This window comes from Xiphias gladius, chromosome 19 (genome assembly GCF_016859285.1).
Source record: "Xiphias gladius isolate SHS-SW01 ecotype Sanya breed wild chromosome 19, ASM1685928v1, whole genome shotgun sequence".
NCBI lineage: Eukaryota > Metazoa > Chordata > Actinopteri > Istiophoriformes > Xiphiidae > Xiphias > Xiphias gladius.
Genome location: NC_053418.1, coordinates 1,106,578 through 1,116,968, shown reverse-complemented (window position 1 = coordinate 1,116,968; position 10,391 = coordinate 1,106,578). Strand labels below are relative to the sequence as shown.

Here is a 10,391-nt window from a genome sequence, read left to right as displayed (position 1 = left end):
ATCCTGGCACCAAACCAAATCTCCCCATCGCCGCTTTAATGAGAATGACGGCATTTTTTTAATGAAAAGGTAAAATGCACGAGATTTGCGCCCGTCTTTCAGCTTCTGAATCCACTTTGGCTCGACAAAGTCTACGTAGTAGTTTGAATGACTGAGATCAATCAATGAGCCTTTAGCAGAAGCTTGCAGGGCTGAGGTAAAGATGTGTAGGGGGTTTTCTTTTGTGGTTTAACAAATCAGACGGATCAAATGAGCGTGTAATGTGAAAGAGTTGGCCGCCCGTGACGAACCCAGAAATGATCCTCGACAGCTCTGCGGAGCTTTTTGGCCGTTTTAGCTCCTAGTTTTGGTCTTCCTGTCACGTTGGGTCGTCGTGTTTCCAGCGGCAGCAACAGCAGGTCGTCTGCTGGATAGTGGCTGAAAAAATGTGAACTCAGCTTTAATCGAGGCAAAGTATTAACTGTACCCCCATTTGTTAGCTGTAAAGTTTTATTAGCAGTGTCATGGGCAACAAAACATTGCTGCCCACCATGCACCCTGTTGCTCAACTGAAACACATCAGCCATTGTTTATACTGGAGAGAGGAAAAAACAATCCACCCTAAAATAGAATTCACACTGTTCTGCTCCCTGAGATCTTAAGAGTTCGTGCTTCATTAACCGAAACATCGGTTTGAACCCAGACAGAACCATCGAGCTGTTCCCTGTGCAACTGAGCTCCAATGTAAAAGCAGAGAATTTCATTATCAGAGCGGAGAATGGTTCCGGTATCCCCGCAGAACCACCAGAGGTTCTGTCAGAGATCAAATATATCAGTGATACTGTTTGCTTCAGCCGTTCAAGATGTGCAGTGAATCCTCCACAGGATTCAGCGTTCGGGCTGAGGTTTCTGCCTCACTGCTGCCCTCTGCTGATACACCACACACGAACACTTGGCACAGCTGGTGTACATTTTGAACATCACGCTGTTTGTCTCACACGAACAGAATTGTAGCGAGTCGCAACAGTTAGAACAGCTGGAGCGGAGGGAGGCAAGGTCGCTCTTCATGCGGTTTTTACCGTCACAACGAAAAGATCACGAAGGAAGGAGCGCGTCCAACCGGTGTTTCCGCCGACGGCTCAGAGATCTGCAACTAATCTACCGCACCAAACGCATGACGTCTCATCAGTCATCTGCCTGTTACTTCGAGTCAGTACCAGGGTTCAAGACATTTAAGACACCGTGTTCCCGAGGCTGCGTCAGGTCATCCAGTGGAAGTACGCTCTATACATCACATTAAATATGCGTTTCCAAAACTCCGCCTGACATATTTTGTATCTGTTGAAGCTCTGGGATACTCTTTGTGAACTGTGGGGGAGTTTAGAATTAAGGTCTGTGGATTTAAGCAATGGCTGAGATGGTGGACCCACATAGTTCCAGTAGGCCGAAGAGGTTAAAGTGTCCTACACCGTCTTATAAACAAATATAAATAATTATTAAAAAATGTACTATTTTTTTTTTTCCTAAAATAAGACACAATCTCGACTCCTCCGTTTGACAAATTTGACTGTTTATTATAAGAAAAACAAACCGAGACATGAGAGGGTACAGAGTGAAAATGACTTGGGACGCCAGAACGCAAAGTTCCTAACTCCCAATATATTAATATACACAGCTAATAGCCTATGTACAATATATGTCTGAAACAACACTGACGATCAAACAGTGTGGATGAGAAACTGGAGACCAGACAGCAGGAAAACAAACAGGACATCTCTGTTAGAAATATTCAAAACTGCTGAATTCCCGTCGCAAACAAGAAAAAAAAGCCCAACACCTTTCCAGAATAGAAATAATCAGAGAAATAGCTACTAGAAATTCTGATAGATAATCAATTATCAATAACAATTAACACACCTAATCTGCATTCACACACTGAGATATTATAGATCACTTATACTGTACACTATCAAACTCAAAGACTCGTCTCTCTCTCTTATGCAACCAGAACAAAATACACAGGCTCACTGTAGCAAAGGACTCTGGGAGATTGAGTTTAGTGGTTTCCTTACTTCCTGCACTTTCTCCTCCTGTTTCAGAAAAAAAAAAAAATCCTCTCTCCCTCATTTAATCACATAATTTGACACCGCAGAGCAACTCTGGTTGACCACTTTAATCCCAACTAGCTCCCAGTGCTCAAAGGAATGTCAAAAACACTCATTCACAAAAGTCATTTTCTCCTAAACACACACATGCTCATGCACTCACAGACGTGTTCAGATACAGTACAGATAACAAAACGCTACTGTAACAACAAAAACACTGAAAGATGCACTCAAACGTAACATTTTTGGTCTTCCTCCCTCTTTCCTGTGAAGATGATTTTTGGTTTGCGCCGTTTTACAATTTGAACAATTTGTTCCACGGGAGGATTCAGGATACTGCACACACGCAGTGCGCTCCGGCATCGACCGAGAGACTTAAACGTGAAAAGAATGGGACACAAAATGACGACATTTTAAGAAACGCAAACGTGCTTTACCACATTTACCCATTAAATCGCAACGCTGACGACGAATTTATTTCAGCCTTAAGCTTAGCTCACACCAGGAGGTGTTGTGTGTTGGCTCACACCTCACAGGCGGCACTAGAGGGCCATTGCGGGGCCAGCTGGTGAACTGCTGTAGTTAGTGAACTAACTGCTAACACGCCAGCTCTCCAAGTTAGCTATCCTGCTAATCCCGCTTTTCACGTCGTGTCGGAGGGAAAGATCGCAAGCGTTCACATCCTAAGATAACTCTTGACCTCTTGTGCTACTGCTTCTCACTCACTACCGGAGACTCCAGCTGTCTTAGTCAAGAAACACTAAGAAAACGGAACAGAAAGACACACTGTTAGCTACATTTCTTCAAAAGCACGTCGTACTACCTAGCAAGCAAATTGTTTGCCAAAGAACCTCCAGTAACGGCTGCTTTACAGGAGTTTTAATTCCAACAAAGTGTAATAACCTTGGTTGACGGGTGTTTTACCATAGAGATGGATGTGTGTGGGTTAAAAAAGCAGAGCTACATTTCTGCATTTAATTAGCTTTAGCAACGGACTTTGATGGAAAGTCGGATGTATTAGAGCTGTAAGAAAAATTCGACATAATTACCACTTACAAGTGGGAAATTACGTAAACCCCGACATCACGTGAACGCAGCATGACTGTCACTTAGCAGGCTTGCTAACGTGGAGAGCTACCTAGCCCTTTAACTGTCGGTTAGCAGTTAGCTAACACTAGCTCCATCACTAACAGCATGATGAGTTCAGTTTATTTGAAAGACATATTTTTACCAGCCCCTCCTGTCTCGTAAGTGTCTGCAAACCACGTCTCTGATGTGGAACGGTTTATACTCTGACAAAGGAGGGTTAAAGTGGATGGTGCAACACAGCTGACAAGCCATGGCAGCGCTCCCTGTTTTGGGATCTGAATTCCCTCAAAGGTTGGCACTATCAAGACAGTTTGTTAGTGGTTGAAAGCACAAATTTCCACCGATTGCAGAAATTCCCTTGAGATAAAACGGTCATTATGAAACTTTTTACGTTTTGAATGTCGTCGTGACCGACCCATTAGAAATCCAAGTGAAAGAACATATGTTGACCAAGTTACAATGTTGACCAATCACCTTTAGTTTTACCCGCTTGAAGCTCGATGTCCCAATCATCCTGACGTCACGGCTAGCAATGCTGCAGTACAACTATGGAAAACCCACCATCACCATTGTCGACTTCATCATCACCTCTTTCTCTGTATCTGCCTTTCTGTATGTTTGCTTAAGATTGCAAGGAGTGGCCACTATAAAGTCCAAAGCCCTGTATTCATTTTGTTCTGTGCTGCATCTATCCAGCATAAGTTCTGTAAACAAGACTCTTTTGAATTGCTATGCGGTAAAAATCAGTATAGATTTCAAGACAGGCCTTGCTTTTCAGACATCTTGTCGACAGGTCATTATTTGTGCCCTCTGATGGCAAAAAAGGAATCTATATTTTCTTAAATGAATCTCCTTTAGGGCATTAGCAAAGGTGCAGCAGTGACCGTACGGTCAATACAATGAGAGATTGGACTTGTCCGATGGCGTCGTCTGTCCAAGGTTTGTCTACCCCTGCTCCTCAGTCCCTTGGCTCACTGGCCCTCAGCTCCGAGAGTCCCATTCTAACACAGTAGTTTGGCTACGTACGGCCCAAAATGTACACGTTATGCCTTATCTCCGCTTGCCGAAATTCTACCTTGATGTGGTCGGATTTGCTGCTGTAGCACGTCTTTAAAGTCACACCCAACCTAGTCTAACTATAACACTGTCAAACTGGGCAAAGACAAGACAACACTAGACAAATTGAGCGATTATGCAGCTGGCAGCACAGAAAGCTAACCAGCATCTCCACAGTTTTTGTAATGAAGCCAAACCTTTTGTTAAACATAACCTTACTTGCTAAGTACTTTGCTAGTTACTTAGACAGCGAGCATAGAAGGCAGTTAGCTTGCATATATCCTTAAACTAAAGTAAACCTCATCCCCGGAGATCTAGTTATTTAGCTAGTGAGCTAACTAGCTAAACGGGGCCATAGTGTCTTCATCATCTTTAAAACTAAGCCAAATAACGTATCACTACAAAACAACAACTTGCCAGCATTTAGTCAGGTCATCTTGTTGCTGCAAAGGCCCCGTTTCTGTTTGGATAACACTTTAATTTTAATTTGAACTTTTTTTTTCCCCCCAGCTGTTGTCTTATGAGTGATGAAACTACTGATTCCAAAGTTCAAAATCTCAATGCTCTATTGCTCTACTGGCTGATCTTAACCCAAACTAACCCAAACCAAACCAAACCAAACCACAACTAACTCCATCAAGGCAGAACAGGGCTGATGGAGACAAAGCATACACACCTACAGGTCTACGGGCTCCAACATAGACATATACACACTTAAAATACATTTTTAAGCCCAACCACAAACACAGGCAAAGGCAAAGTGATACACTGACGTGAGATCTTTGCATTAGATACTCTGAGGGTTGATACCCTCCTCAATTGCAGTACCAGTGTTGTTAATGTTGGCTTAATTCCCACTGGTACCACTCTTGCTACAAACGTATGGCACTTTGAATAAAAGCATCCACCAAATTTGCAGATGTTACTGGTTGTTATTGCTTTAATCGTCTGCCCCGAGTCACTTCTGTGGATTAGTTTTACAATTTTATTGTAATAATGTTATCATTTTAACACTAAAAAACTGTGTTTCTCTTTGGCACAACTTTTTTCTTATTTGGTTTCAATGTGCCTCCAAATGCGGTTCTTTCCCAAACTACCCACAGTTACCCACTGTCCGATTCTATGTCTGTGAACCACACAGCCTCTTGGCACTGTGATGTGAACCTCAGCTGAACAACAATCATATCCACAAAAAAAGACCAGAACAAGTGAAATACAATAAATCAAGAAAAATAAAATAGATTAAAAATCTAAAAATAAAATCCTACACTACAATTTGACCCTAACCCTAGCTCCAGTGTGGGTTAATATATGAACATGAATAACTGAGAGACACAGACACAGTGCTTTACAATAATAATAAAAACCACAGGGACAGGAGAAACTACCAAGACTGAAGAGTCTGTCCAGGGAAGAAGAAAACACAGATTACGGCACCTTTGGCACCATAACACCATGAAAAGAAAATATGTCAAAAGGTCCGACAAGACATTTTGGTCGAAGAGGCTTTAAAGAGATGGATGAAACCGTGAAACTGGCATTGACAGAAATCTTTAGAAAGCTTCGAAATCTGAAAGGTTTGGACCTTGCGAAACGTTTCTCCTCTGAGTTGACCAGCCTTTTCTCTTCCAATCTCCATCTTGTCTCTCAGAATAGTGTTCTGCTATTCCCACAAAGCAAACCAACCACCAAGAGACCACAGCTCTGCCAGTTTCCTCATTCCCTCTGACAGCGACTCACTCTTGTAACACAATACCAGTCTGTCTTCTCATGTTAGTCTGTCATCTTCCAGGAGTCCAGAGATGGACAAACTCACTGCCAAGGAAAGGCAGAATGGCACATCCCGGCGACCTCGGCTCACTGGTTGACGTGGGGCCTCAGGGCTCGGTAAAGTCCCTCGAAGGAGGGTCGGTTGGGGATATCTCGACTCCAACAACGCATCATCAGCTCGAACAGAGAGGGCGGGCAGAGCGGAGGGGCGTACAGGAAAATCTGAGAGAGATATACAGGAGAGTTAAAGGGACCAGATAGTAAAGGAGCCGAAAGAGCGTTCCTAAGGTGTGTGGGCTTGTGCGTCGAAGCGATCTCAAAAAACACAGCGTAGCATCGAGCATGATCTAATGAAAACAGACAGACCTTTTAGAGATGTAGAAATGGTGAAAGGTAGAACGAGCAGAGCCTGAATGCGGCACACCTGGATGTAAGACTAATACCTGATTTTGGATGAACTGTACTGGACTTTGTTCTCTAGGGTGTGTTTGATTCATCTCACCTGTCTGCCCTGGTTCCTGAAGAACTCGCCAGTGTTCTCTATGACCTGTTCGTCAGATAGCAGGCTGTAGGGCTGCTCCTTACACAGAGTGAAGATCTCCCACAGGGTGACACCAAAAGCCCACACGTCACTGGCCGTGGTGAACTTGCCCTGGAGAGGAGGCCGGGGGTGACATGGAGATGAAATCGAATGAAGACGAATGAAAACAATTCATGATAGAGCTTTCAAAGTTTAAGACTTCGGAATAGGTCCTCCAGATCCAAAAGGTTTTTCTTGTCAACCCTAACGAGCCTTCACCAAAGACAAATGGCAAAAACCTCCAGATGAACTGGTTCTGAGAGCAAATGGATCAAAAGCCAACCACTGGACCTGGTTCAAAAAGACAGGATCATACCGGGTCTTTTGGCGCCATGGAGGACCAAACTCCAGAATAAGAGGTTCAACACTTTCTGGTTTTCAGGTGCAAACTTATTTCTTTCACAGGTTGGGTTTGGATATTTTTTAAACCTAAATCTACGGCTGCAGAGATTCTCCTAAAAAATTAGAAATACTCTGACATTCATAATGAATCAGAGTGGAGTTATTCCAAGAAAAGACTCATAAAGCAGTTTAAAACTTTCGGTTTTACTCTAAAACCGTCATTAGGAGCAGGTAGAGGTGTCAGGAACCAACGGCTGATAAATACTAGGTGCAAACTGTCTTGTGTTAACTCTTCCCTCTGTCCCTCACCAGCAGGATGCTCTCCCAGGCCATCCATCGTATGGGCAGCACCGCCCGGCCCTGGATGCGGTAGTAGTCGCTGCTGTAAAGGTTTCGGCTCATCCCGAAGTCGGCAATCTTGATGGTGAGGCGGCGGTCCAGAAGGCAGTTCCTGGTGGCCAGGTCTCGGTGCACAAAGTTCAGAGACGCCAGGTACTTCATCCCTGACGAGATCTGCACCGACATGTGGAGGAGGTCGGACAGACTGGAGGGGGGGAGAGGGAAAGAGGAGGAGGAGGAGGAGGAGGAGGAGGAGGAGAACATGTTTGGAGAGGGAAGAGGAGTAACGAGTAAAAGGGGGTGAGGAGAAAGAAAAGGAGAAATTCGAATCCACGTGTTCCTCTGAAGAAAACTGTTGATCCTAGCCTGTATCTTGTAGCACATGTGGTAGAAAAGTATGTCGCCCCCTGCTGTTTGCATCGGAAACTACACAAAGTAGATGGTTTGAAAGGTTCAGATAATATGAGGTGTGGCCGACGGTGTATTAACCTGACTGAAGGGATGTTGTTGGCATGTGTCAGCGTGCTCTCGATCTCCCGCTGCGACAGAAACATGTTGAGGTCTCCGTTCTCCATGTACTCGGTCACCATGCACAGCGGGTCGGACGACACGCACACGCACAGCAGCCGGATGATGTTGGGGTCGTTCAGCCGAGACATGATCTTTATTTCCTTCAGGAAGTCGTTCCTGACGGGCGCACAGTTGGGAGGGAGGGGGGCGAGAGGAGACATTTTCAGGTTGAGTCTTGAGCTCAGACAGAAAAATATTTCAGAATCACACTTCAAACCACTCCTAGCCCAGAAGCTATTCCTCAGTGCTGGTGTGAATGCACGTGGTGACCCCGCAGATCTAGTTTGCGAGGACTTAGGGGGGTCGAGATTCCCAGGTTGGGAACCACCGCTGTGGGTGAGACCGGATGTGTCAAACCGGCACAGCAGCGACTGAACAGCCCCTTCTCTGTGGAGGAACGGCAGCCTGCTGAATACGCACTGGTTTGGCAGTGGTTTGTCAGCGACACGCGAGCCAGTTCCGTGCGGGGCCACGAGTGTTCGTAGCCCCGGCCCGGATCCACTTTACAAGAATCAGGAAAATGATGCAAGCATTCACAGGTACCTGGCTTGGCTGGTGGCGTCGGCCCTCAGCTGTTTAACGGCAACCAGCACCGAGTGGCCGTCTCTGTCGGGGAGGGGCGACCCCTCCCCAAGAAATTCGGGGAGTCCCTCAGCCTCACACAGGTGGACCTGCGGGAAGTGAAGAAATCCCGATCGGATCCTTGAAGACCACAACATCAAGAAACACCTTCACTGGTCCCGGCCCCTCCCCGCTCACCTCTCCAAACTGCCCCTCCCCCAGCTTCTCCCTGAAGATCAGCCGATGGCGTGGGAACTCGGCGGCGGAGATGTCCTTCCTGGTGAGGGAGTCCACGGTGAGGGCGGGGACGGCGTACATGTTGCTGCCGGTGACGCCCTGCAGCCGCACGATGTCCGTCTCGGCGTAGTGCGGTGCGTTGCTATGGAAACACTGGTGCGGTGTGCACTGGGTAACGTCGGGCTCAGCGTACCCACCTCCACACGCTGATGGGGAGAGAGAGAGGGGGTGTTAAACTTGGATATTTTCAGTTTCAGTTTTCTTTTCGTTTTAAGAATCATTCATATTAGTGTCTCCGTAGCCTCCTCCGAAGTTCCACGTGCCAACGCTAACGCAACACAATTTGACAACAACTGTCGGAATTTTACGTAAGTGTTACTACAGGAGCCGAAAACGGCCACGGCCGCAATTCTTCTTTCGCAGTCCAATATTATCCCCGAGTTGAATATCTTGGTATAACAAAGTCCTTTTTCTCATGATAACAAACCGATTATCTTGTTGTCTCAAAAGAAAAAAAGTGTTTCTAGATGAAAAAACCGAATCATGATGTTGAGGAAACAAACGGTTAATTTCCTCGAGAACGTGCGACCTTATCCCGCACATGACTCAAACTAGCGCACGCATCTCGCGCAGGACCAACGAAACTGCAGCCGCCCACTGATCCGGGTTGAGGGCTGAGGAAAACAAGGCACCGTCCTCACGGCGGCATCTCACTCGGAAATCTGCACGTTAACGCCACAATGTATGTACAGAATTTCCCCTTCTTACCTGCTTCTGACTAGAAATAGAGCAGAGAGGTCCCGTAGGAACTCTTCCATGTTGAAAAATAAAGGTTCTAAGTTGGGTCCAGTTTTAATAGACAGTTTCTAACAAAGACATTTAGCTGAGAGCAAAATCCGAAGTCCTCACATTCTGTCTACGCTCTGTATGTTTCCCGGCTGCTGCTGAACTTTTACAGTTTCACGTGTTTCAGATTTTCATTAAATGAAATATTTCACCCGATAACAATCTGTTCATTTACAGTCATGAGCTGGCAGGTGACGTCAGGCCTGCATTTCATTTCTGGACAGAACGTTCCCATCCAGCAGGTGGAGGCCGGACAGAGGTCAATGTTACCACCACCCAAACATCTCTGCTCTCACCGTCGTGTAAAGTTGTTCGGTTTGTAATGGCGGCGTCGCCGGAGAACCGGCAAATCAGTCTATAGCTTTACCCTGAGAATGGCATGAATGACGTGATAAGATTCTGCTCATCTCGAGCCCACAATGTTTATTTCCTCGGGAGAACAGCCATTTTTTTCCTGAGGTAAAACCGCCTCTTACCTATTATCAGAAGAAAACGGTTTTGTTATCGTAAGATGTTGAGATAATCAACTCGTGATCTTGAGATACTGACAAAAAGGCAAATGGCGACCGTGTCCGTTTTCAGCTTCAGCAGTTTATGGCAAAACATGTTTGAGTGACAAGTTCTATTTTCATCAACAGTGATAATAAGAAGTGAATTTTTCTGACTTCCGGCACTCGAGAGTATTTTGAACCTTCACTTCACAGGTTTCCGTCCACAGGGAAAAGTCATCAGCAGCAGAATAACAACAGTACGGTGGACGTGGCGGTACGAAAAGCCGTCCTCCCCTTGTCTGCTGTGTCTGAGAGAGGCTTAAAAGCCTGAGGTCACACCTTTCAGCTCTTACCACGCAGCCAGCCCGACGTCATGTGACAGGAAGTCAGCAGGAGGAGGTCATAGAGAGGATAACCAAGGAGGAG

The 10,391-nt window shown here is 45.7% G+C and overlaps 1 protein-coding gene across 2 annotated transcripts in view; it reads right to left on the bottom strand.

Moving 5' to 3' along the window:
• Positions 1-1,537: 1,537 nt before the first annotated feature.
• Positions 1,538-10,391, bottom strand: part of ddr2l (discoidin domain receptor family, member 2, like) — a 29,612-nt gene continuing 20,758 nt past the window's right edge. For both annotated transcript variants that reach the window (XM_040155054.1, XM_040155055.1), the window contains exons 14-19: positions 8,590-8,834; positions 8,374-8,501; positions 7,750-7,947; positions 7,231-7,465; positions 6,502-6,651; positions 1,538-6,221 (exon numbers count right to left, since the gene is read on the bottom strand). In XM_040155054.1, coding sequence (XP_040010988.1) covers positions 6,087-6,221; positions 6,502-6,651; positions 7,231-7,465; positions 7,750-7,947; positions 8,374-8,501; positions 8,590-8,834 — 1,091 coding nt within the window. In that variant the 3' untranslated portion in view covers positions 1,538-6,086. The remainder of the gene's footprint in view (positions 6,222-6,501; positions 6,652-7,230; positions 7,466-7,749; positions 7,948-8,373; positions 8,502-8,589; positions 8,835-10,391) is intronic.